This window comes from Anticarsia gemmatalis, chromosome 22 (genome assembly GCF_050436995.1).
Source record: "Anticarsia gemmatalis isolate Benzon Research Colony breed Stoneville strain chromosome 22, ilAntGemm2 primary, whole genome shotgun sequence".
Lineage (NCBI taxonomy): Eukaryota > Metazoa > Arthropoda > Insecta > Lepidoptera > Erebidae > Anticarsia > Anticarsia gemmatalis.
The window spans coordinates 6540806-6566892 of record NC_134766.1 but is presented as its reverse complement, the minus strand read 5'-3'; the positions used below and the strand labels follow the sequence as shown (position 1 = coordinate 6566892).

Genomic DNA, 26087 nt, shown 5'->3' with positions numbered 1-26087 from the left:
ACTGATGGATGGCCACAGAATTTGGCAGCCAGATAGTTTATAACATGTACTTAACACGTACGACTTTTTATCACAGGAAGTCTTTTCTTGCGAAATCCTGAGAGGTACGCTAGCTAGTTCGTAATTAAACTAGATTTCCCATTAGCCCAAGAGGTTGCATGAAAATCAAGAAACAGGAATTACTTTGATGACTAGTAGTAGCTAGTCTGACAATCAGCTAACATCTATCTAAAACACCCTACATTATGTTTTCTGCCCGAAAACACATTTAAGTATACGAGTAGGGCTCCACTGTACCGAGTGTAGTAACTTAGCACAAACAATATACAAGAGTATGATGTTTGCTTAACGTTGAGCAAAGCCTATGACAGTTAGGTAACAGGATTGCCTCTATAGGTCTTCAGTATGATCTTGATTCTTCATCAATGAAACTGCAAATATAAGGCAACAACTTTACGCTATGCTTACACTTCATTTTATCGTTTATTTCTTCTCAAAACGTTAATGCTCCAATAACAATTGCATCTCATTTGAATTCACACTAGTTTCCAATTAGTGTTATTTTCGACGCTTCGCTCGCCTGGCCGCCATTGCTACGTAAAAAATGATTAAAATGCAAGAAAGCGGGTGTTGGCGTGTCGTTGGTACCAGGGCCGCAGCGCTCGCTGGGAGTAAATTAGGCGGCGGACACTCGGCGCGAGCCCGACGCGCGCACTCAGCGATATTGTTATCGGCCCGCCCCGGTTCAACGTAGGGCTGGTATTGCGCTATGGCTGAATATAATATATATTTTTGACATGTTTTGGTAAGCATGACATAATAAATGGTCGTGGCATAATAGGTAATGATTTCTACTGAATGACATATTTTAAGAATTTCTATGAAATTATAATAAGGTGTCTATAAGTTTGTGGTGAGTTAGCTCACGTGAAGCACTTACTGTGTTGTCAAGTTGTTATTTTGAGTCTTTTTGCAATTTTTATTTCATGCTTATATTTGTACTTATAGCTGATAAATAGTAAGTAGTTCTTGCGACACAGTATCTATAAATGTTAATGCTGGTATGTGTTCAAATCCGAATGTAAAGACTTCTCTACATGTTTACAGCTGCCGATATCATTCATTGTCATAGATATAATGATATTGACAATCTTTTATTACACTCAAACTAACATCAATCGACACAATTTTTACTTTTCTCTACAATGTCATTAGAATTCTGCTCCAACTGACCACAGTCAAAACTCGCAAAATATAACAACACACCTAAAAATAATATTAATTATTATTCCTTCACATAGTGTGTGTCAGCCCTGTGTATCGTCGGGGCGGAGCGCGGCGCGTCGGCTGCCAGCCCGGGAACAAAGCAGCCGCGCGCCCGAGCGCCACTCACCGCGCACTGTCGACCTACTGCTACTACACCTACTTGATACTTTACATATTTTTGACTTTTTATTTATTACTAGCTGACCCGCGCAACTTCGCTTGCGTCCAATTAGAGAGAATGGGTGAAATCTTTCCCCGTTTTTGTAACATTAATTACTGGTACTCTGCTCCTTTTGGTCGTAGCGTGATGATATATAGCCTATGTCCTTTCCCGGGTATCAATATATCTCCATACCAAATTTCATGCAAATTGGTTCAGTAGTTTAAGCGTGATTGAGTAGCAGAGAGACAGACAGGCAGACAGAGTTACTTTCGCATTTATAATATTAGTATGGATACTAGCTTTTGTCCGCGACGTCGTCCACGTAGTCCACGGACGACGTCACGACTTAGGACAGAATTTTCATATAAACTTTCATCCCCTATTCTATCAAGTCAATTTAGCGAAATTTAAAATTGAGAAGCTTTGTAACATAGCAAGATTATTTTTTTATTCCCCGGCGTGTGGAAATGTTGTATGTCTAAAATTGATAATGATGAGTGAATGAAATTAATGGTAAGACATACTCTCACATGGAATCTCTACTAGTTAGGTACTAATTTTGAACAACAAATAAGGTTAAAACCAACTTGCAACTGAAATATAACACAAAGAGTTAAGCAAATCATCAACAAGAACAAAGCTAGCAACATCAAAGCAAACCCCAATCGGCAATCGTTACCTTATCTCTCTCCCTCTCTCTTCCTGGCTATTCATCCCATATGGTAGTAGGATCAGCCTTCCTTACACTCTTTCTCCACTTCGCCCTATCAAAATTTATAAAAAAAAATGCAAGTATCAACCCCACACAATCCAAGTAGCAGCACATTACCCAATGATTCACCGGAGGCGCGGCGCGGCCGGGCCGCACGCCGCATCGACATCGTACGTCCCGTATATTGTATACCACACACACACACACACGAACACACACACACACACACTAACACACAGCTTCCACATCGCACGCACACATACATACACTATATGTTAGTATATGTATGTATGTATGTATGTATGTATGTATGTATGTATGTATGTATGTATGGTTGCCGGCGCGCACTTTTATAATGAAGGACCACATAACGCCAGAATACGCTGCGAATACATTAACTGACGAATTTGCCTGTTCACGTATATGTGATCGACACCGTGTGAGAGCAGTATTTAACTATTTAGTCAAAATACTTGTGTTAATACATAGCTTAGTCAACAACAGCCGCGCGGATCGATCTCTGAGGTTAAGCCACGCTTGCCGGGGTGGTTCTGTGGATAGGTGACCATCTCATACATATCGAGTTCCTCCGTGTTTCGGAAGGCACGTTATATTGTGGGTCCCGGCTGTCATTTTCAAGATCTTTGACAGTCGTTAACAGTAGTCAGAATCTTGAAAGTCAGACAACCGGTCTTATCGAAGGGTTATGGAGGTCAGATAAGCAGTCGCTCCATGTAAAATACTGGTATTCAGCTGCATCAGGTGAAACTGGAAGCCGACTCCAACATGGTTTGGAAGAAAGGTTAAGCGATCATGACTTGTGTTATTACATAGTGTTGATGGATTATATTGAGCTGATACTGATGATTAGGATCAGAGGAGAAACCAATAAATAAAAAGCCATTAATGTCCCACTGCTGGGCAAGGGTCTCCTCCCGTAATGAGGGAGAGGTTAGGCCTTGAGTCCACTACGCTGGCCAAGTGGGTCTAGACGAATTGCGAACAAATGTTTGTTGAAAATTCGTTTGTTCCGTACTTACTAACTAGTACTTTAAAATGTGACGAAATTCTTGAAATAGTATAAAAAACGCAGAGTACACTTATAATACTATATTCAGTTGGACGAACAAGCTATTTTGCTCAAACAAAATAATATATCGAATTTACAAAATAGTTTGCAAACATCTTAACAAGTCAAAAGAAACTCTAAAAATTTAATATCAAGAAGTCATTCAGCTGTGTGAGGGTAAGCTAGTGACTTTAAACAATTTGATATTTGATTAACCATCAAGAGCGTGATCAAGAGCGAAAGAAACAGCCTATATTGCATTGCCAGTCATATTGCCGTCCCATGTTGGCTACTATGACAAACTTAAGTTCCGTCTCAATCTAAGAAACTATCAGAGATTGATCGTCTCCGTGACGTCATCTAGTTGTTATTCCTAATCTAACTCCGTCCTACGGTCTAGTACCCTAGTTGAACAACTACGGAATAATAAGACGAATACTACTGTAGATGTAATATTTTGTAGAGCCAAGTACTTTGTCTGTACTCAGTACTGTGATAAGTAATAACTTCGAAAAGCCATTGATGTATTGCCTTGGGTTCCATTTCGTGTCAGCTGTATGCTTCTAAGGTCATTGTAAATAGTTAACTACTGACTGCAAATGCTCCCCAGCACGTAAAGTGACAATCTTAATGTTCGGTTGTGGTTTTTTTTTAACTGTAACCAATGAGTATTTTCTAATGCTTTACAATAAAATATGCTGGGTTTAATAGAGAACTACGGTCGTCGTTAGAAAACGCCTTTGCAATATTCCATAGCAAATAACTTCGCGGGGATTGTGTGGCCAACAGCCTAGACAATATACTTGCTCCTATGCAAGCCTAGTCCTCGCAAAGTCAGTGGACAAATGTGGCGAGGTAAAAAGAGACAAGTCGCAGTAACCGCATGCCTTCAACATTTTTGAAGTCTCCTGTAGCGTACTGCTCGCCTAGTACTCGAAGTTTATAGGGACAAAATATGTCGGGGTAAGAGCGCGCACTCAGTCTCCTCGGACACTCAGTGCTGCGTATGCGGTTGCACATGAAAAAAATATTTGAATGCCGATTGATGTCTGATGTGAAGACTCAATAGTTAATACATGTTATTCATGAAGTCTGGACATCCGTCATACAAGTAATTCAAACGTGGCAATAGTTTTTGTTCACGGGGACTAAAATTATCTGGGGGCACGGAAGTGCCCCCGCAAGTCGAGCAAAGAAAAAGCGGCACGGCCGTAACATCCTTTTCTCGAAGCAATTCGGGCTATTTTTGACACCCCTATAATTTCGTAGTGGATAAAACAAGAAGCCTGGATTTTCAGCAACTAATCAGTCATTGTATAAACACGGTATATTTAAAATTTCAGTCAATTTAAACCAGTAGTTTAAGAATGACAACTTGTTAAAATTTTGAATTTTGTCACTCACTGATTCACTGACTCACTGACTCACCGATCATCAAAAGTCTAAGGTACTTCTAGCAGACTTAGAAGCTTAAAATTTAGAATACAAATAGGGTTTAGTGTCTTAATCATGGGAAAAATTCAATATTTTCTAATTTCGGTCAAGTTTTCTAAATACACTAACTGCAACAATAACTTTGTAATCCCATATAAATGTATAAGATTACAAGGTTTCATTTGCAGTTAATGAATTAAATTATTATTTCTGTAGAAAATAAAATAAATAGGTGTAAATATGTATCTACTATATGAGACATAACGGGAGGGGGTATAGGGTGGGTAAGGGTGTTTAGCCCATGAAACTGAACAACATTCCCATAGGAAAATATGTTGAATTATGAAAAAAATACGGCTTTCCATACAAATTAGACTTATGTTTGCTCTATTCGCTCTACAAAAAGAAGTGAGATGCCATCAAAAACATTCTGTAAAAACCTCAAGTCTCGCCGTAAAAAGTTGTGAGATCTATATAATACCAAGTCGATTAATCTATTTAGTCTCTACTTAAAGGACCTTCTGTCTTAAGTTATTACGTATGTTATTATCATGCCAATTTAAAAAAAAATACCTTTAAAACAAATAGATCGACTTGGTCATCGCAAGAAAACACAAATTCGCCATTAACATTTCAGGAGCATTAACTTCTCGTCGTGCTGTGTAGTGTGATACATACTAATAATCAAATCATGCGATGGCCAGGTCGGTCTATTTGTTTTAGAGGTATTTTTTTTAAATTGGCATGATAATAACATACGTAATAACTTAAGACAGAAGGTCCTTTAAGTAGAGACTAAATAGATTAATCGACTTGGTATTATATAGATCTCACAACTTTTTACGGCGAGACTTGAGGTTTTTACAGAATGTTTTTGATGGCATTGTCATTGACATAAACACACTTGTGTAAAGGTTAGGTGAACTGCGGAGGCCGCCCGTAGCCAGGACATTATCATCAAAATACCGGCTAGGTCTGTAAAATCAGGGTAATCTGGCAACAACAGATACATATTTCAATGTTCTATACTTAGATACTAATTAAGTATAGCATATTTAAGGTCTTGAAATTTAATTTACATCAAAATTCGTCAATCGTATTAATTAACTGTCACTGCTGAATAGCTCCCAATATCTCTATCCACGTTCATCTAGTAACATTCTTTTATCGGCTCCTATCATATCAGTCAATCCGCGGCACAGCAGATACGGGGAAGCGTGGTGATTAGAGCGCCTCGAGTGTCATGTTCGCCTAGTACTTTCTGTGTCCGTGGGCGCATGTGACGGGGCAGATTGGTACAGCGCGACGCGACGCGACGTACCATCACGTTCCATTGTCAGAAGGGTTTTTAACAAATTTTTTATGTACATATAGTTAATTGTTTTATGCATTGTAATAGTACCTAAACTTGTCAAGGTTAATTAAATTAGAAAAAATAACGAGAATTATAACATAAGCTTAACAAAAACTTTGTATATTTAATTAAACTAGATGCATTTTGTGTCTTTAAAAACAGTGCACATCGATTACATGAAGTTTGACCACGGTAGTACCAAAACCTCTTCACGAGAATATTGTTGATAATCACAAATCAAAGTTTTTTTTGGCGAACGAAAAAGCAGACATGTGGTTCCCGCCCGTATTTGACAAACATGACAGTAATTTCTGATCTTTATGTGACCCTGGTATCGTTGACAAAATGGACAAAATGTTGTGAGGTAAAACGATCCAACCCACAAGAAACTAATGCGCGCGTCTTTTGTCGGTAAATAATCTCCTGTAGTGTGCTATTCGCCTGGTACTTTGAGTTTGTCGGGATAAAATATGTGCTACGCGCACATGGCCCACTGATAAAAATTATAAAGCATCTTCATAATGGTTCATTACCGTCTAGTTATCTTATCTTATCTTATCTTAGGGGTGGGGGTGCCAGTACCGTCTAGTTAAGTATATATCGCTCCTTCAATGCAAAAGGGCCACAACTCAAAAAAAAATGAAAATCGTTTAATTGCAAAAATGACACCTGAACCGACTATATTTTATAGTAAAAAAAAAACCCCCATCATTTTTGCTTATATTATGGCTGCACTGACTTACTGCCCTTTTTGCATTAGCTCACTTTGACAGGTAATGTCAGTGCAAAACAGCCACTTTGTGAGTTGCGCCCGGAGATTCGTCGCAAATGCTCGTCAGTTGCGTGAAAAAGTGCCACAATCCAAAATACGTCTGTGTTGGGTGCAAAAATTTCAAGTAAATGTGATTATATTTTACAATACAAAACTGCCATATTTTGGGAAACGTCCTTTTTGCATTCTGACTATAGTATTTGTTACCATATTTTGGAATACAAAAGTGCCATATTTCTGAAAATGACCGTTTTGCATTCAAACACTAGTATTTGTTATTATATTTTGTAATATAACAGTAGCATATTTTGAAACACGTCCCTTTTGCATTAAATTATTGTGGAATAAATAATTATTTTTAGCATGCTCGAATGGGAAAGCCATAAATATGGCCGTTTGGCATGATAATAATTTTAGTTTTCGTTAAAATTTTCGAAGTAAAAAACATTTTGATGCAGGGAAAGGCAAGGGGGGACCCTTCCCTTTCAAATCGCCCTTTTAGCGGCAAGATCCGACTAGTCCTTTTCAAATGCGTCTAAGTCATCCCGCCATCTCCATTTAAGCCTCCCGCGTCTGCTATGACCATCCTCTGGCATCCAGTTGGTAGATATGCGGGCCCACCTTTCCGGATGCATGCGGATAATGTGGCCGGCCCAGTTCCATTTCAACCTGGCGGTCTTCTTCCCTAAATCGGCTATGCGAGTTTGGGAGCACGGTATAGAATTTTGGACGTGATCTGTTCTTCTTACATCTGATATACTACGCTCCATCGCTCTCTGGCAAACCTTCGGTTTCTACTTTTGGTTTTCCGTAAGGAACCATGTTTGGGCACCGTAGGTTAGGACGGGCAGTATAAACATTTCGACGAGCTTCCGGTTTAGTGACAGTGGAAGGTTACCTTTCATTAGCTCTTTCATGGACCAGGAGCTCTTCCAGGTACTTGTGACACGTTTGTCCAACTCTTTGTCCCGTCGGTTGTTAAAAGAGGTTATCTGGCTCAAGTAGGTGTACTCGTCGACATAGTGTATGACGTGCCCGCCTACCTCGACCCTACGTTTTGTGTTGTTGGGTTTTTGTACGGTTCTTACTTAGTCCAATCTGAAGGCTTGCCGTACTCAGATCTTTGAGCATTGATTCGAGTTCCAATGCATAGGAAGAGAAGAGGACAATGTCGTCTGCAAAACAAAGGTTTGTTAACTGTTTGCCACTAACAACAATGCCTTTTGATTGCCGCCAGGCTCCTGAATTTTTTTTCGAGGGTGCTGGTAAGTAATTTGGGAGATAGCGCGTCTTCCTGTTTCACGCTTCTTTGGATTTAGAGAGATTGTTGTATATTGCTTTGACGAGTTTGATGTATGGAGCTTCGATTCTACATAGTATCTTTAAGAAGGTCTTGGTTATGAAGTGATGATTCTATGGCGGAATGAGTGATGCTGCCAAAAGCTTTTGAATAATCCACGAATGATAAATATAAAGGTTTATTAAACTCATAAAACTTTTCTATTATCTTATTTCTTCAATACTCCTGCTGCACTCAGTCTACCCGTCACGTTACCCATTGATTGATGTTTAATTTTACAGCATAATGAAAGTTACGCACAAAGTTGATCTCTATTATATTACTTACTAAATAATAAGTAAAGATTTTTTAATTTAGATTGTTTAATACAATGTTTTCCTGGTGTCTATTCACTTATGATTTTATATACTTATAAGATTTAACTTTTTGGTACGGTTTTTTACCAAAAAATGTACAATAAACCATTTTTATTTGCAAAACTGTGTTTAATTTTTGACATATTTTTCATGATATTGGTTCAAATTTTGAATGCAAAACGGACTTATATGCTTTTTTTTCTTAATAGGTAACAGCTATTTCAAAGTTTATATTGTAGATAGATAGAGCTAAAAAATACGCATCTAATGATATACTAACATCTTATATTTAATTAATAAATATATAAAATATTATAAAAAAACAGTTTTAAAAATTTGTTTTGGCTCTCCTGTAAAATTTATAGTTTTCGATTTGTGTCCCTTTTGTATTCAAGGAGCGATATAGTCTTTTAACTTAACATTGTATGTGAATAGTTCTAAGAAAATAGCCAGCGTTGTTTATTATTTATCTTTTTTTTTTAATAAATATAATTTGTTCTATGGTAGTTTGTGATAAGGTCTGCAACTACAACTTTTCTCAACCAGTTATTCTATCAGTTCAATTATGATTGTTGGGATAATAATTATGGCTCTCCCAAAGTCTACCACCTGCCTCATCCCGCCAAACATCATTTTATAAAAAACTCGTCGCTACATTACATTGTATTGGCTTCCTAGCCTTCTTGCAGGTTTTCCCGCAGTAGTAATTTTAGTACCTCCTATCAAGCGCTGTTACTCTAGTTGTACTGTAGTATGGAAGTATTCCTTCGTGTAGGTATTGACGGGGTCAATAGAAACAACGCGTTGGAAAAGCCCACCCAGTCAATGCCGCGCAAGTTGTCACACCTCCCATAACGCTCTGAATTCCTGGTATTGCTAGCTGTGATCCGCACAATCGTGAAGGGGGCAATAGAAACACGGCATGACACAACGTGTGTGTCCAACAGCTGTCATCATCACGACGTGTAGGGTAAAAGCTGGTGACGCGACGTTATAATGATAAGAATGTTTTGTTTATTGTTTTTTTTTAGATTCCCAATTCATAAAAAATCTAATTTTAATAAAAATCAATTTAGCTAAGTACGCAAACTATACTTTTTTTTGCCCTCACCTTAGTGTATTAGTGTTAATTTTGGCTATGATTGTTTGTGATGATGATTGTACTGTTTCCTTTTGCCTACAAGTTCTAAAAATCAAACAAGAGACAAACCTGCATCCAACAGCCAGTAAGCACTGCGCTCTAGCTCACATTTAGCAAAAATAATTCTTACTATTTATGCGACCCTGGTTTCGTAGACAAAATGAACAAAACGTTGCAAGCAAAAGAGATCCAACCCCAAAGAACAGGCAGGCCGCACCGCGCCTCGCCGACCACTTCAAGCTGTTGCGTATTAGTTAGGTTCTCCTATAGTGTGATGTTCTCCTGGTACTTTGTGTTGGTCGGGATGAAATATGTGCGGGCAAGATGGCCCACCTCGATCACACCGCGAAAGTATTGATAGTTGAACTCCATGAAATCACACCAAAAGTTAAGTTGTTTAAAGAGTTTTTTATTTATTAAATTAGGTAGGTACATTACATTCGATTGTTTTTTTATTTTGTTAATTGAAATTTAATTTCCATTTGAGACGAGTACAAAATAAGAAGTTCATGTACTAGATAGATTAGTTATATTGTTATTCTGTGGCGCGTTAGTTAATTTTTAGTTTGAGGGTTAAAAGGTGAAAATAATATTTTAAAAATGTTATTTTTTTACGCTATACATAAGGGATCCAATGTTTTTTTTCTATCGTGTCGCCAGTCGCCACTTGGGTGTTGTGTCGTCACTGGCGTCTCGGAAATATTATCGCACCATCTACGAGGTACTGATACCCTGGTAATCGCTGCAGTAGTCCTTAGTGTAGCGAGCGACGGGGTCAATAGAAACAAACGTAGATCGTGAACAATACTTTCTCATTGAAACGTGATCGACGACGCGATTTGTGAAGCGAATGCTGCGAAAATCTCCCACAAACTCAAAGGGTGTTTTTTTAGAAGATCCTGTAGTATCCAGGTGTCTATTTGCTCATAAAACCGTTAAACTACAAGTATACTTCAATGTCATTCTACAGTTTGAACACCTTACGAATGAAGGGCCGAGAGTCGCGTGAGTCGCAGTCGTAACTATAGTTCGACTGCCTGTAAACTTGTGAACTCCTGGTACTTGACAACATTTAAACCCAATGTGACGGGGTAAAATGAAACGGACAAGTCGTTGACGTTGTTTGAACATCGCGATAAACATGTTCTCAAATGAATATGAAGTTTCAGAGGATATGTATTTTTGGTTGTTAATATTGGTTTATCATTTGTAAAGAATATATTTATAGATATTTTTATCATATTACTCATGCTCAATGCCAGGCAAATCTGGCAAATATCAATGCTTATTAAAAATCCATCTATCAATTCTCTTACTGATGATAAACTTTATCACTAAAATTTTGTGTTTTTTACCTTATTCTTATGTAGTTCTAGTACTTGTGAAACCTGCGACAAGGTGAAACATTTTTTTTGTTCGTCATTTGAGGTCATTTGGAAGTAAAGGTGCCTAAAATACCTGAACGCCTAGTGTATTTGCCATTGGAACTCTTCTATGTAGGTCGCCTAGTAGACTGAGGTCACTTGAAAATATACAGAAGATTGTCTGATGCTCTAGTACTTCAGATTTAATATTTGCATGATATAAAAGCCATTTTTTAACGTCTGACTGACATTTTTTAACATCTCGCTGACTTTGCAATGTTTGATTTGCAAAATCTAAGTTTCATACATTTAAAAAAATCTCTTTTTCATGCGATGCTGCTTTTAGAGTGATACGATAATTTTGTTTAGAAATAAATAAATTAATTTAACCCGTTAATATCCTGCTGCTGGGTAGGGGTCTCTTCCCTTAATGAGGGGGGTTAGACCTTGAGGCCACCACGCAGGCCACGTACGGGTTTAGTTTTTCAGGCGTGTAAACTTGTGTTACGACTAGTAGGTATACAAAATAAGTAGAACAGTGACGGAAATACAAAAGATCTTTATTGCAAGAAAACGAATTAAACATTGGTATGTATGATCAGTAGAATATATTTTCGGGATTATTACAACAAGAAGAAAAATCAGAGCCGTCATTAAATATAAACTTACTGACTAGAAGCCGTATTATCCATATCGATTGTTTGTTCCTGATTGATTGTCTTAAGTTTCTCGTTCAACACCTCTTCATAAGAACTCAATAATTTTAAAATTCCTAACTTAGTAGTGCGAGCTCTTTGCTCATTAGAATCAATGTTCTCTAAAATCTGTAAGCCAATTTTAAAATGGCTAAATGCTTCCGTCAGATTGTCAACTGTCATGGTACCTTCTGATAAAAGTGGATCTTGAATGTCCATTTCTTCATTAGCGCTGTATTCTTGCATTTCTATCAAATCTTCAATAGTAGGCTCTTTAATGTGTGAATCAAGTAATTCGCAGATTTCTTTCTTGTTCATTTTCATGTCTAATTCATATGCGAAGCTTACAATTTCATCAATGGTGTCAGAGACAGTCTCATATTCGGCAGGTTCAAAGAAAAACGGACACAGTTTACTCCAAGAATTCTTCCAGTCGTTTTCAGATACATCGGCCCACGCGTCAAGTATTATTCTAATAGCATCTAATATATTAAAATCTTTCCAAAGTTCTTCTACAGTCACAAATCCGTTCGATCTAGTTAGTTCTACGAGGTGTCCGAAAACACGCCGAGTGTAAATTGCTTTGAAAATGTATGAAATTTCTTGATGCATCGGTTGCAAGGAATGTGCTTCTCCAGGCGGTAGAAATACCACTTTGACACGGTGATCGAAGTCTACTAAGGTCGAAGTTGGGTGGTATATTGCGCAGTCTAACAGAAGCAGGACTTTGCAAGGTATATTGTTCTCGTAGCAATACCTTTCTACTTCAGGTATGAAGTAGTTACCGAACCAGTCTTCGAATATAGAAGATGTCATGCTTGCCCGCGAGTTAGACTTCCAAATTACTGGTAGACCACCCTTCGATTTATTTTGTAAAGCCCTTGGACTTTCAATCCGATATATCAGCAATGGTTTCAATTTCAAGTCTCCAGACGCGTTACCTCCGAGCAAGATTGTAAAACGGTCTTTTGAATCATTGAAGCCGCTGGCAGTTTGGTCATTGCGTGCTAGTGTGCTTTGTTCAGGCATTTTCTTCCAATACAAACACACTTCATCTACATTGAATGTTGTTTGTGCAGTGTACCTATTTTCATCAATAATTTCTTGTAATTTGTCGGAGAAAGTAGGTTCTGTGTTAACTTCTACATGTTCTTTTTCAGTTTCTCTCACTTTTCCTGCATCTGCATTTGTATTTACTTCGTGATTTTCTCCTTCGGTTTCTTCGTTATACATATTCGTGATCCGATTACCTTCACAACGATGTTTGAAGCGAAAATACCAGCCTTTACTCGCTACGAACGATACCTTCTTGCCTGCTTCCCCGTAATCTTTTTTCAAACTGTCAAAGATAGCTTTTGCTCGCTCCGAAATGTCATATCTTGTCAGTTTTATGTTCTGTTCAGCTTGTTCTTCACACCACGTTTTGAGCGCACACTCCATTTGAGCAATAACTCCGTGTCGTTTACGTATAATAGTACTAGATTGTAACACAGAGTCGTTTTTTTCGGCAGCCAATATCCTTTTCTTATCCTTGATTATAGTGCTCACTGTAGAATTAGGAAGAGCTAGCTCCTTTGCTATATGACTAATTTTCATTCCACTATCGTATTTCTTTATGATAAATATCTTTTTATGCAATGTTAGTATACTTCTTTTCCTAGGAGTGGATGAACTAGATGGTTTTGAAGACATTTTAACTCACACACAATTAAATTGATGACTAATTGGTATATTTTTGACGTAAATGTAATCGCATGAATGGTAGTATGGCAAATGGCGGCCGAATGAGTTGCGCCGCGTTAAACGAGGGCCGCGGTAAACGAAGGCGCGGGAAGCGGGGGCTGCGTATCGACCAATAGCGTAACTTGAGGTCGCTGACATAAGTCGAGAGCTCGGGACACATGAGACAGAACATCGCGGCACGTGGAAATAAACAACATCGATATTTTTGTTGTTTGTATTAATGATAACTTCTAATATAATATAGGTAACGCTTGTGTTAATATTATGATTGTATCTTTAGTAAAGACGTAACGCTATATGTTTTGTTCTTCGGCTTAAGAACTGATATGCTAACTTTAGGTGCGGTGAGAAGGCCATTAGTTAGTCAGATAAAACCCCCTTATTCAAGCAATACAGTTAATTAAGGTAATTAATTACTTTTAACGATTTACATACTATGACTATGAATTATTAAACAAAATTATTAAAAAAACTAAGTGTACAAAATGCAGTGTAGATATTATATGAATAAATTAAAAAAATATATGTTCTACAATAAGTACAGATTTGTTTAACTTACAATATTAATACTATCAATACGATTGTACGAAACAATATTTCATTTTCCTTCCTACATTGTTATGCTATCCTGGTACTATCGATACATTTCTGACGGGGTGAATGGGGACGGTTCGTACACTGCATTCGTGTGCTCACCCAAGCTTGCGCACGCGCAACAAGGTTTAAAAGTAATCTGTCTAACATACATTAAGATAAAATGAATGCAAGAAACAACATTTTATTTTTCTTTCCTACATTGTTATGTTATCCTAGTACTATCGATACAATTCTGATGGGGTGAATGGGGACGGTTCGTATACTGAGCGAGGCTTGCGCGCGCGCAACAAGGTTAAGGGCTCTTTTATTGTCACGCGTGTTTGCGCACGGATGCGGGCCAGGCGCGCATCCGTGCCGCCCGCAACCTATCGTGCCATACATGGTTTTATTATCATGCGCGCCACCAGCAAGCGGTACGCGGGTGACACGCTGCAGGTGCGCGCGGATGCGTGCTGCCCGCACGCGTGTGGCGACTCTCCACCGCCAGTGTTGTTTTTACAGTCAAGCGGGGCGCACGCACGTTGTACAATCAAAATGAAAATAGATACCGAAAGATTAATATTTGAGGTTCATTTACGATGTTGCTTATGGGATAAGAAAAATGAGTTATATAAAAACAGAGATTTTAGGGACGCAGCGTGGCTCGAAATTTGCAAAGAATTAGTATGCAGCATCGACACGAGTTCTCTTCCTGGCGACACGCACAATACTGCACAGTTGTGTAGAAATTCTTTTCTGCGTGCGGCACGCAGCACGGATGCGCGCCTGGCCCGCATCCGTACGCAAACACGCGTGACAATAAAAGAGCCCTTAGATCCATCGCGATTCAATACTACGAAGTGAGAAACAATTCTTTATTTTTCTTCCTGCATTGTTATGCTGTCCTGGTACTATCAATTCAATTCTGACGGGGTGAATGGGGACGGTTCGTACACTACTGCAGACATGTGCTCACTCAGGCTTACGCTCACGCGCTACAAAGTTTAGTATTTTTTTTCGCTAACTTTAGTGAAATAATAAGTTAAAAATGTAATTTTAAGATATACTTAAAATTAATGTGAATGTTGCAAATCCTGAAATCCTGAATTCAATTCAGGCTTATTATCAGTTTATCAATAAAAATAATAAAATTGTTATCACTTCAGACGCTTGCCCAATACAAAGTTAAACATTAATGTTGATTCAAGTTTAACTATAAACAAAACGTTGTGAGTAGAGATCATTATCTTTCGAATTATATTACTAATACCAAATAGGTAACTCAGATTTTAACAATTTAAAATGTCCAATTTAAAGATTTGAATCTATCCTAAAGTGTAGGTAATTCATTTTGTGGACAGAGTCATCTAGCGACGTATGTTAGAACTACTGGATACACTTTCTTAAGAACGACAAATCTCTGAATTGGGGTTTTGATAATATTATGATTTATTTAGTACGTTGAAAACTAAATGTCTGTTTAGTGTGGCACATATTACAGAAATGGTTCTTTGGTTTACGAGTATTAAAAATGTTAGTACTAGTTTTACATTTCATTTTACTTTACGTCTGAACTAAAGTTGCTCCAACTAGATTAGTAGGCACTCTATCTATGACCTAAAACTGCCTGCGCGCGGTGAAATAGTATTTATTAATTAAGAGGTCTTTGTTAAACAACCTTTTTAATAACTTACACTCACATTGACATATTATTATAAACTGTCACTATCAATAAATCAAATCAGTCAAAATTCAACATGGAAGTCAGCGACACCCGAATGCATGAAATGAAGAAATAAACACCGAAACTAACATGTATCGTTAAAAAAATGTATTGACCAACTTTACCAGCGTCACCATCAACCATGTCTCGTATAATACTCGATGTAAGTATTTATTACAACACTTCCTTCTTATTTATACTTCCTTGGTACTTTTTGACTCATATTTTACTTTTCCTTTATCAACAGAAACTGAAAACTATAGCAAAAGACAGTAAAGATGACTTTGCAACATCCATGGAGTCGTTATCTAATAAAAAAAAGAACTTAGATCCATCAAACGAGCTTGTAGTGTCCAGACATGGTACAGTATCATATTACGATCGAGAAGACATAGAATGTGTGAACGACGACTATCATATAGCTAACGTATGGGTGGCTAAGTTGAGAAAGTTGGAACCAGACCAAAGACTGTACGCTGAGAAAGCAATTAATGATATTCTATTCCAAGCGCAATTAGGGAACTTGACGAAGTCTTCTATAAAGGTACAAAGGCCTAAGAAAACGTCGAACTCGTCTCAGTTGACAAAGTTTTCAAAGTCGCCCCTTTCAGTGTCGTTGCATGAACGCGCTGATGTACCTTCCGAAGTGGTTTTATCAGAATCGTTTCCGAATGAAAATTGCATTCTCTCACTTGATTCTGATGATGAGAACTATTCTATAAAGTCGGCTAAAGTCTCTGAACCTACTCGCAATCAGACGTTCATTGTGGCCGCTTCTCCGTCAACCACGAGAATGAATGCTGAACTGTTACTTCCCAGAAGCCGGACGATTTTGGATAAATGTTGCGTTGAGACGGTCTCTACAAACACTTCTGACTGTATTATATCACAGTTGAGTAGGTATTTAGCAGGTTTTTATAATAATTGCAAAAGTTACTTATTATGAATGCACAAATAAGATTAATTATTTATTCAAGATTACAGACCTACATTTCTCATAAAGTAGTGACAAGATGAAATATTACTGTACATTCAGTTCCCTATAGAATTACACAAATAACCTTTTAAAATTTGTTTTCTTTGTTTTAGGTACTTATCTCGGTAAATTAGATTAGATCAATGAAGATTTACCTAAAAGAGAAAAGAAAATCAAGTACCTAAACCGAATATTAAACAATGCCATCTGCAGAAAATCACTTGGAACCTCAGTTTTATCGTTTGCCACTAGATGTCAGTAGTATAATTTGTGTCTTCGAATAACTGAATAGTGAGATTGAGGATTATTTTTATCATGTAATAGAAATTTGACTCGAATAAATAATACAACGAAATATAATTTGTGTAACTTTATTATGTTGCTTATCAACAGATTGAAAACAAATATTCTATGATCACAAACAATTGTGAGTATTTTACTATTTTTATGTGATTTATAAGTCAAAGAGTGTCTTGCATTTTGGACTGACCAAAAGAAATATCCTAAAAACAAGATAACTTTAACTTTACAATAGTTCCGAACGACCCTCTCTGACTTTTATCACATAATTTATTACATACAAAGTACTTTTGTAACAATAAATGAAAAAAACCAGTCTATCTGATGCATTTGCAAAGATTGGCGGCCAAACTATAAGATAAAAAAATAAATTACATTATTATGCTATAAAAAATGGAAATGAAGCCTTAAAATACTCGTTGTGTAGGAGAAAATAAATAAAGTATTAAGTAACGTTGTGTAAGATGGACTTAAACTGTAATCGGTTTTGCAGGCATAACTACACTTTAAAATGCTTTCGTGTTTTCACTATTAAATTAATTGACAAGTAATAAAGCTTGGTATATTATTATTAGGAGTTAACCGATTCATGGCCAATGACTCAACAGTTGAGTCATTAAAAAATCACGAAAATGAAGGTGGCAATGAATCGGTTAAAGCCAGTTTGGACGGCGAATCGTTCGCCAATAAAAGCTATTCTATCAGTAAAATCACTTAACTGAAAACACAAAACTGCAACGCGATTCAACTCGCACAGTTAAATAGACCCAGTATTACTACAATGAGATTGAGAGCGTTATGGTATCTTCTTTCCATTGTCTGTGCTTTTAAAACAAACTATGTTACACTGTAAAAATGCTCAGTACGAATCAATTTCAGGATCTTGATATTTGTACTATATAAAAAGCATGGCAGTTTTGTGTTTATTTAAACATAGGATACTATACTATTAAAAACGGTAATCAGTTAGGCTTGCTACAACATATTCAGTTCGGCATTAATCAGCCTAGCCCGGCGGTAAAACTCGGGGTGTAGATGAATGCCTCTCGACATCGCCGCGTAATCGGACACAAGCTGAACATGTGCAGTAATTACTTAGAATTGGTTTTGTTGTTCGATAAAAATTGTCGAACTGTACATGCCGAACCGAATATTTGTGTAACAATCCTTAGATCAGAGGAACTCTTTCTCCAGAGAGATTTCAAGCTCACACAACACAAAATAAAACATAAGATACATAATTTAGAATAGACTTAGGCCTTCCAACTTTACATAAGTACAAAATTTGTTTGATAAAAACTAAAAAACCATGTTCTACAAACAGGGCCGCCAAATCGTCACAATATGTGATGTCTAACACAATTTGTAACCTAAAACATTATATTTACAAATTAATAATTACACTTAGAATTCATGCGATAAATTAAACGTTACTTATTTCAATGTAAAAAATAACACTTCTAACGTATATTCAGCACAGAAATAGACAAAAAAGCGGCAAAAATATGCTACTGGCCGATTGCGAATGAAGACTTGCGCTTACAACATGAAAAACAAAAAATAAAAGTCGTTTTATGCAATTGATTACATTATCTTAGTCAAAAAATACAAAAAGAAAAAAGTCTATTCTATGTATAAAAATTGATGTCTTTACTAACAAAAAAGTCGTTTTAACACCTAAGTAAATATTTCGCAAGACTTTTTGTATCTAAACAATAAAATGTTTCTTTTGGCGTGGTATCTTCAAAATGTATGAAAAATACATAAAAAGTGCTGACTATACGTTAAATACTAACAATTCGTTTATCTAACTAACAAAAACACTAATTTTTATTTACATTTCGGCTCATTTCCATTGTTTTACATAAGAAGAGCCGTGACAAAAATTGACATTTTCAAGCAAATGGTTTTATTTCGAAAACTTAACATCAAACTGTCAATGTAACTACTTTTTTATGTCTTTCTCTATCTCTTATGTGTAATGGTGTCTATATCTTTATTATGGTGGGTTAGACAAAGACAGATACAAAAGGCTATATTTATATCAATTTACAATGCTGATGCTATACATTATATAGTAGACGCTTCTCTAAGATCCTCCAAATCAGAATAAGTATTGGTAAGTACATAGTACATACATACATACACTCGTAAAATCACGCCTTGTACCCATAGGGTTAGGCAGAGACCAAAAAACTCCACTTGGTACAATCCTTACAAACTTCCCTTGCCTCATTCACATCCATACATCTTGTCATACAGGACCGCCTGTTACGAGTACTACACAACTGACTTTTTTTGTATTGAATAGATTTTGTAGAGATATACACTTCTTGTTTTATCTATTGAATAGGTTTTCTAATACTTATTGAAGCCGCGAAACTGGCCCTATGGATTACACATTTGTAACAAGTAAAATATTGCATAATTCTTACATAACTGTATTTTTAACTCGGCTAATATTATTATTTTTACATGAATTTGAATTGTTGAATTGGAGTATAAGTAGGCTATCTATTAATTTTAAATCTTTGATCATCCAACAAGTAATTACAGCTAAGGCCACAAAATACTATTAAGAACTGACTTTTAGCCAGTCCTAATACTAACCAATTTTGTATAACATACATTGATAAAGTCACCTAGTTATATTTAAAGGCTTATAATATTACATGCTACTGTACATATTCATTTTTGAATTATAATGTTATATCGCTACTTTACTCGTCATCTATTATTGACAGTTTGATAAAAGTTTTCGATATTATATTAAAAAGTATGCCGCATATTTGATATGGAGCATGGATTCAGTGGCGGACTGACCCGGGAGCGGAAAGGCGGATGTCTAGCAGTGTTTCTTAACCTGTGGTTCATAGACCTCTGAAGGTCCACGAGCGAACGAGCGTGTGTGAGGAGGTCCGGCTTTACCTTGGAAATAGGAATTTACGTTTCTCTTTAGCTAGTCTAAGAATAAACGCTGACTTCTTTTGTAGTTACCGTTTAATAGTTCTTCTACCTTTTCTTTTTCTTTATTTAGCGGGTCCTTGCATTTGTGCCAGACTTTTTAACGTTCCACTGACTGAAAGAGGTTAAGAAACACTGGTCTGAAGTATCAAAAGCTCACATTCAGTTAAACTAGTGCAATGGCTTGCATCATTGATCAAAAACATCACACTACCATAATTTTTGGATTTTGCTCACAGTATAGTACTACAAGCAAAACCCAAAAATTATGGTAACTTAATAAAGAGCCTTTGACTGAGTCTTATGAAAGATTTCCGTCTCGGGTCTAAAGGAGCTTAATCCTTATTCCGCCACTGAATTTTCCTCATGTCAATATTGATTCCACGGAACATTATCAATGGCATGCTTCTTTAGTTTATGCTTCTTAAGATACTTAGAGTCTATGAATGCCTCTCCACATATTGAACAGACATACGGCCGTTCGCCTGTATGTGTCCGTAAATGGACAACCAAATTACCCTTCAGGGCAAAGAATTTCATGCAGACTGAGCATCCAAACTTCTTCTCCCTTGTATGGGTTAGTTGATGAGTCCGCAGATGTGTCTTAGTCTTGAACCGTAGTGAGCACAACTGGCAAGGGAACGGCCTCTCATTTGTATGGACCCTCTCATGCATAAGTAACATAGCCTGGCTTGAACATCCTTTCCCGCAAATGCTGCACTCAAACCTCTTAGCATTCTTGGCTTTCATATTTTTATGTGTAAGTATATGGGCTTGCATATCCCTCTTATTTGGTAAAACTTCACCACACTCAGAGCAAAGTAAATCAGTTGGGTCCACAATATGTGAGCTCTCAACATGCTGCTCCAAAGCTGATTCAACTGAGAACATTTTCTTGCACAATGAACAAGCATATCCTAGAAGTTTGCCAAGATTTGTTGTTATCTCTTGTTTCACTGTCCTCATCAGTTCTTCCTTCACTTTAATCACTTTAGACTTGGTACATTCATTTGATTCCTTATGAAGGGTCAATGCACTCTTATTTTGGAAAGTTTGGTCGCACTGATTGCATGAAAACGGGTGCATGTGTGTTAGCCGATGTGTTTGCATCGTAATTTTCTGATGGAAACGCTTGAAGCAGATATCACATTCGAACTCTCGGACGCCACTGTGGATCATCATGTGGCGTTTCAAGTTATTTGGGTTGGCGAATGTTTTGAAACAAACACTGCATCGTGGTTTTATGTTATTATGGCCGTATTTGATGTGCTGAGTCAACGCATTGCGCCGAATTAGCTGATTGCAGAATGGACAATTGATCAGAAGTCCTGTACTACTATGCAACAACATATGGCCAGTTAATATCTCTGCAGATTCAAAGCCTTTTCCGCAAAGGTTACATAGATGTTCTCCAGCCGGGTTGTGTTTGTACTGATGTTTCTCATAATCAGCTAAGTCTTCAAATTGTTCACCACAGTCACACAAAAACGTCCCATCTTCCTGTTGTAGTACCGTCGCAATATGGCTTTCATCAGCATACTCAATCACTAACTCAGACCCATCATATTTTAATATTTGGAACTGTGAGGACTCGTCTCCTTCACAGAATATCACTTCTTGAGACATAGCATCACCGTCTTCATCCTCATTTGTGACTAATTGCGTATCAGTCAGGTACTGGATCCTATCATTACCTTTCAAAAGTATAGTGCCGTTAGAATCAGTTGTCGTTAGTATCTTTATAAAGTTCTTATTAGGCAAATCTTTGATAGCATCAGCCGAGATTGTCTCAATGATCTGATTGTCTTCTGTATCAATGATTTGGCCGAATGTATGATCTTGAGAGGTACTGTCTTGAGTCTCGTCAATATTCATAGCATCTAAATCATCAGTTTCTTGACCTTCTTCCTCATTCTCCAGAATGGTAGCAGGCACATTCGCAGACACTTTAGTATTAGACATTAGGAAGGCATTGATGGAGTCCTCAAACTGACTTTGTGACTGTGAAGTATTTTGTACCTCTGGTTCGTAATTGACCGTTTCCTGATGTTCTTCACTTTTAACACTGGTATCTTCTTGTTTAACTTTAGTAGTAGTATCTTCAATAGGCTCCGCTGTCTTCTCTTCATCAGTCTTATCTTTGGGATCATCAATCACAAGTACGTAATAATAATCATCATCACTGTCCGTCGGTTCTTTCTTGATAATAGCTTCCAGCTGCTTGACAGGATCGTTGGCAAATTCATCGTCCTCACATATTTCCTCTGATAAATCAGGGAGGTCTACACCCTTATCTTTGGTATGTTCAGGCTCTAAGAGAGCATTTAGTTGTAATTTCAACTCGTTATCCATCTTGATACACTGTTTACGGAACTGGTGTGCAGCAATTAGGATATTGTAACACTCACTGCATAGTTTCTGTGGTAGACCATCATCTTGGCTCACCTGTAAATGTTAATTTGGCCATATTAGTAAAGAATTATATAATTAATCTTTATTTAATTAACTCAATATCCCTAAAACTTCAGCTTTAGTAGATTCCAATTTTTTTTTTGCAATTAGGTGTTTAATCAATTGTATCATGTATTAAAACCAGTTGTCTATCTCTATTAGTTCTCTGAATATGTTATATTTAGTTTTCTGTATAATTATTAAGTATTATAAATAAAAGGATAAGAAAAACAATACTGTATATTTGGAATGACAAGACTAGAAGTATTTAATTTTATTTGTTCTTAAATTATTCAAAAATACTTAAGTAGTTGATACCCACTCCTTATTCTAATCAGAGAATAACAAATTATCTAGATGTAAGAATTAGGTCAAGTTATTTTCATTCCAAGTTAGCAGTGCTACTTTATCATGATGCAATCCTATTACTGAGAGGCTGAAGGACTGAATGTAACATGACAGTGAGTGATTACTGGCTGATTAGATAAACAGATAAGTATCGACAATAATGATTGTCTTGTTAACATAGTATAATGCAATACATTGCTTGTTTACTGAAGGTTTTGGCAAATAACTGGTTGTTTAACCCATACTGCTATTCTGATGATTTTCGGTAAGTTAACTATGCAATATTGCCTAATTTGATAGGAAACAAATTGCTCTTTATATATTTTTAAGTGTTTATTTTAATGTTAAGTCCGTAATGTTATTTATACTAAGATCATTTTTATTGCCAATCATATATTGAGCATTCTGTTGGCTAAACATAAGAGGGATTGCCTTAGTATTGTGTGTCAGAACTTTGATTGCGGTATGCAGGAAAGTCAGTGAAACAAGTAAAATCTTATAAGAATAAGCAAGTATAACAAGCAAGCACATTTATAACATAGTATACTGCTCTACATAGCCAAATATTATAGGCAGCTTTTCAACAAAATGAAATCTTCCCTCAAATGTTTTGTTCGATTTAGGTTATAACATTAAATATTAGAAATTTGGGTATACAGTATAGACCAGACAGAATAATAGCCGATCACAACATATTAGAGTTTTGGTATAAAAGAATAGTAAGTTTCTTGTAACTTGAATAGAGTCATACTGGACCATGTTCATCGGACAGCTAATTTTATAAATATATTTGATAATGCAATGTCCAGAGCAGCCTTTCAGATAGTCTCGGACATGTATGTAAGATTTTAACAGAAACAGGCAATATAAAAATAATAAACTAACCTCTTTACTAGTTGTTGGTGACAGAAGAGTTTGTATAACAAATAATAGCACAATGTCATTTCACGCCGATGACGTTTTTAATCTTTACAGGAGGAAATCAACCTCAGGAGCAATGTATCTCCTACAAAATATCCAGTTGAATAGTTGCCTATCAACGATGTCATGATTTCGCGGCGTTTTTCACAATGCAAAAGAGGTTATGCCCCATGTCAATAATTCACAGACTGACATACTAACATGATTTAAATACGTTATAAATACACATTTCACAATCATTGCCCTAATTTACTCATTCACAACAAAGATTTAAACTCACCTCGATAGATGTTATTTGAAGAAACTTCTCATTTACATTTTGTTCTGTATCTAACAATGACACTTCGCAATTGGCAGACAAACAGCATCGGCAAAGATCGGCCCACGTATCCATTTCACTAGACGCACATAATTATCCAACCAGTAAAACCTGGAAAAATTAACAAAAACATTATAGTAATACATTGTTTTGACAGTTAGTAATCAGAGACCACAATAATGTAAGGTATCCAAAGAGTAAAAATTATCTACGGACCATGCCCATAAAGCTGATCTATTGGAAATTATAGACAAGAGACGAGCGTACAAAATGGAGGCAACCACTGCAACGGCGGAAATAGCGTCGAAGTAAATCGACAATCAAGATGGCGCTACTGTTGATAGTTGAGAGCAAGTTCCGGTCAAACTGATACTAATTTATCTAAAGAATTCAATTACATTTAAAATATATGCCTTCTTTACCGTAAATTAATAAAATATTTTCATAAATGAAATAAAGGAGTTAAAAACTTATGTATTTTGATCGAATTTTAATAGAAATATGGTGCAATGCCTCAGTGCGCATTGAATTTGGCCTGCGCGGAATTATGCGTCTGTCTTTATGGTTCATAGAGATTTATTAGATACATACTTTAATAGTAAATTATTACATACTAATCTACAAGATATTTATGCGTCTAAATGTATAACTTCTATGCTGGAAAATGTATGAATATTGTAAACTAAGTTAGAACTATGTTTTTAATTCGCAATATTATCATATTATAAGAACAGCTTGGTGATACTCATAGACAATTTATTTATTCTTTTGAAAGAGAAGAGTTCTTTGTATAAACAAAGACTGCCGCTAAATACGAAAAGATTTATTCGAGATTTGAGGTTATTGCAATTTCAGACTTTTCTTAATGTGGGCTTCAGAAAAACTAGAAACATAGAAATAATACACAATATATGCACTGTAAGCAATTTATAGGTTAGGTAATATCTAAATCATTTTATTAAAAACGATAAGTAACTGATAGGCAGATAGATATAAAAATATTTTTATTTTTATACATACCTACCTACTTGGTAGTTTTAATTTCGCTCTAGGTCAATGCTCGTTGTAAATTATATAATGAAAGTCAACAATTAAAAATAACTTTTCCAAATTAAAGAAAATGAGGATACCATAGCCAGTTGCGGTCACCGGTCTGTTAACGATCTGTGGATTAAGCAATCATTGGCGCGGTAATTCTATAGATGGGTGACCGCATAAAGGTATTTCCATGCTTCGGAGGGCGCGTGGGCGCGTAAAAAGTCGTTCTCGGTTGTTGTCCACTAATTTAACAGTCGTTAAGTCATGTCAAAGGCCTCTCGGCTGGCTTGAACAACTTTGACACTAGGTTGACCAATGAACGTACGATAAGAAGATTAAAAAAAAAATTGCCACGCGAATCAAAGGGAGGAACTTCCACCGGGCTAACGCGTCGCTCGTGCCTGGTTGGCTGCACCCCGTTAAACTAGGCTTCAATTTTGGACCTAATGATACTTGCCGTGTAAACTTTGATAGCGTGATTCAGGATTCTCACGCTTATTTAAGTATTATGCTACTAGATGGCGCTACTTGTTGCTTCATTGCATTGTATTGCGCCCTTACCGGAATTACTTTCGTTAATTTATACAATTTCTGATGATAAGATCCTCATTCAACAATGTAATTTGGCCTTACTTAGGGCTTAGGATAGTAAAACGCAAGAAGTTTAACCCTTTAATCATCCTTTGAAGAGATTTAATAACCGATTTAAACACTCTTTAATCACTAATTTATCATATATAAGTTTATAAGTAAAATTATTCAAATACATAAAGAAATCGATACGAAATTATTCTGTACTAAATTTTGTTTTTATCTTTACATAATTATACTCGTTAAAATAATTTGTTCCAAATGTTTTAAAAAGGTAATCATAGATGGCGCTACCAGTGATGCTTTTCATTACTTCCATTGAAACACTAGTTTAAAAACAGAAAAAATCATCAACAGTTAGTAGGTTTAACACTAAACAACTAATTATTCTATCTTTATTTCAAATAAATGTTGTGTTAATAAATAAGTGTCATTGTGTTAGACTATTGTAAAAAGCTAAATGCAGATGGCACTACCAATATTGCGATGTACTATTGTTTTATTTGCTTAG

The 26087-nt window shown here is 36.4% G+C and overlaps 2 protein-coding genes across 4 annotated transcripts; one reads left to right on the top strand and one right to left on the bottom strand.

Moving 5' to 3' along the window:
• The first annotated feature begins 15694 nt into the window (after positions 1–15694).
• LOC142982581 (uncharacterized) lies at positions 15695–16998 on the top strand. 2 transcript variants are annotated; one of them, XM_076129150.1, is made up of 3 exons: positions 15695–15831; positions 15916–16564; positions 16758–16998. In XM_076129150.1, the coding sequence occupies exons 1-3, from the start codon at positions 15811–15813 to the stop codon at positions 16781–16783; spliced, it is 696 nt and encodes a 231-aa protein (XP_075985265.1). In that variant the 5' UTR covers positions 15695–15810; the 3' UTR covers positions 16784–16998. The 2 variants fall into 2 exon arrangements, with proteins under 2 accessions (XP_075985265.1, XP_075985266.1); XM_076129151.1 differs by having other exon boundaries at positions 15916–16568.
• Position 16999: 1 nt separating this feature from the next.
• Positions 17000–24241, bottom strand: LOC142982580 (uncharacterized). Of its 2 annotated transcripts, XM_076129148.1 has the most exons (3): positions 24164–24241; positions 23909–24058; positions 17000–22353 (listed from the first exon to the last, which is right to left on the bottom strand). In XM_076129148.1, the coding sequence occupies exons 2-3, from the start codon at positions 24020–24022 to the stop codon at positions 20278–20280; spliced, it is 2190 nt and encodes a 729-aa protein (XP_075985263.1). In that variant the 5' UTR covers positions 24023–24058; positions 24164–24241; the 3' UTR covers positions 17000–20277. The 2 variants fall into 2 exon arrangements, with proteins under 2 accessions (XP_075985263.1, XP_075985264.1); XM_076129149.1 differs by lacking the exon at positions 24164–24241 and having other exon boundaries at positions 23909–24157.
• Between the last annotated feature and the right edge of the window lie 1846 nt (positions 24242–26087).

Bases quoted from the DNA above. Each gene is read 5' to 3' on its own strand.
- LOC142982581 (XM_076129150.1), top strand. From the start codon at position 15,811: ATGTCTCGTATAATACTCGAT. The intron at 15,832-15,915 runs GTAAGTATTTAT...CTTTATCAACAG, and splicing joins TGTCTCGTATAATACTCGAT to AAACTGAAAACTATAGCAAA. The intron at 16,565-16,757 runs GTAGGTATTTAG...TCTTTGTTTTAG, and splicing joins CTGTATTATATCACAGTTGA to GTACTTATCTCGGTAAATTA.
- LOC142982580 (XM_076129148.1), bottom strand. From the start codon at position 24,022: ATGGATACGTGGGCCGATCTTTGCCGATGCTGTTTGTCTGCCAATTGC. The intron at 22,354-23,908 runs GTGAGTTTAAAT...TAACATTTACAG, and splicing joins TTCAAATAACATCTATCGAG to GTGAGCCAAGATGATGGTCT.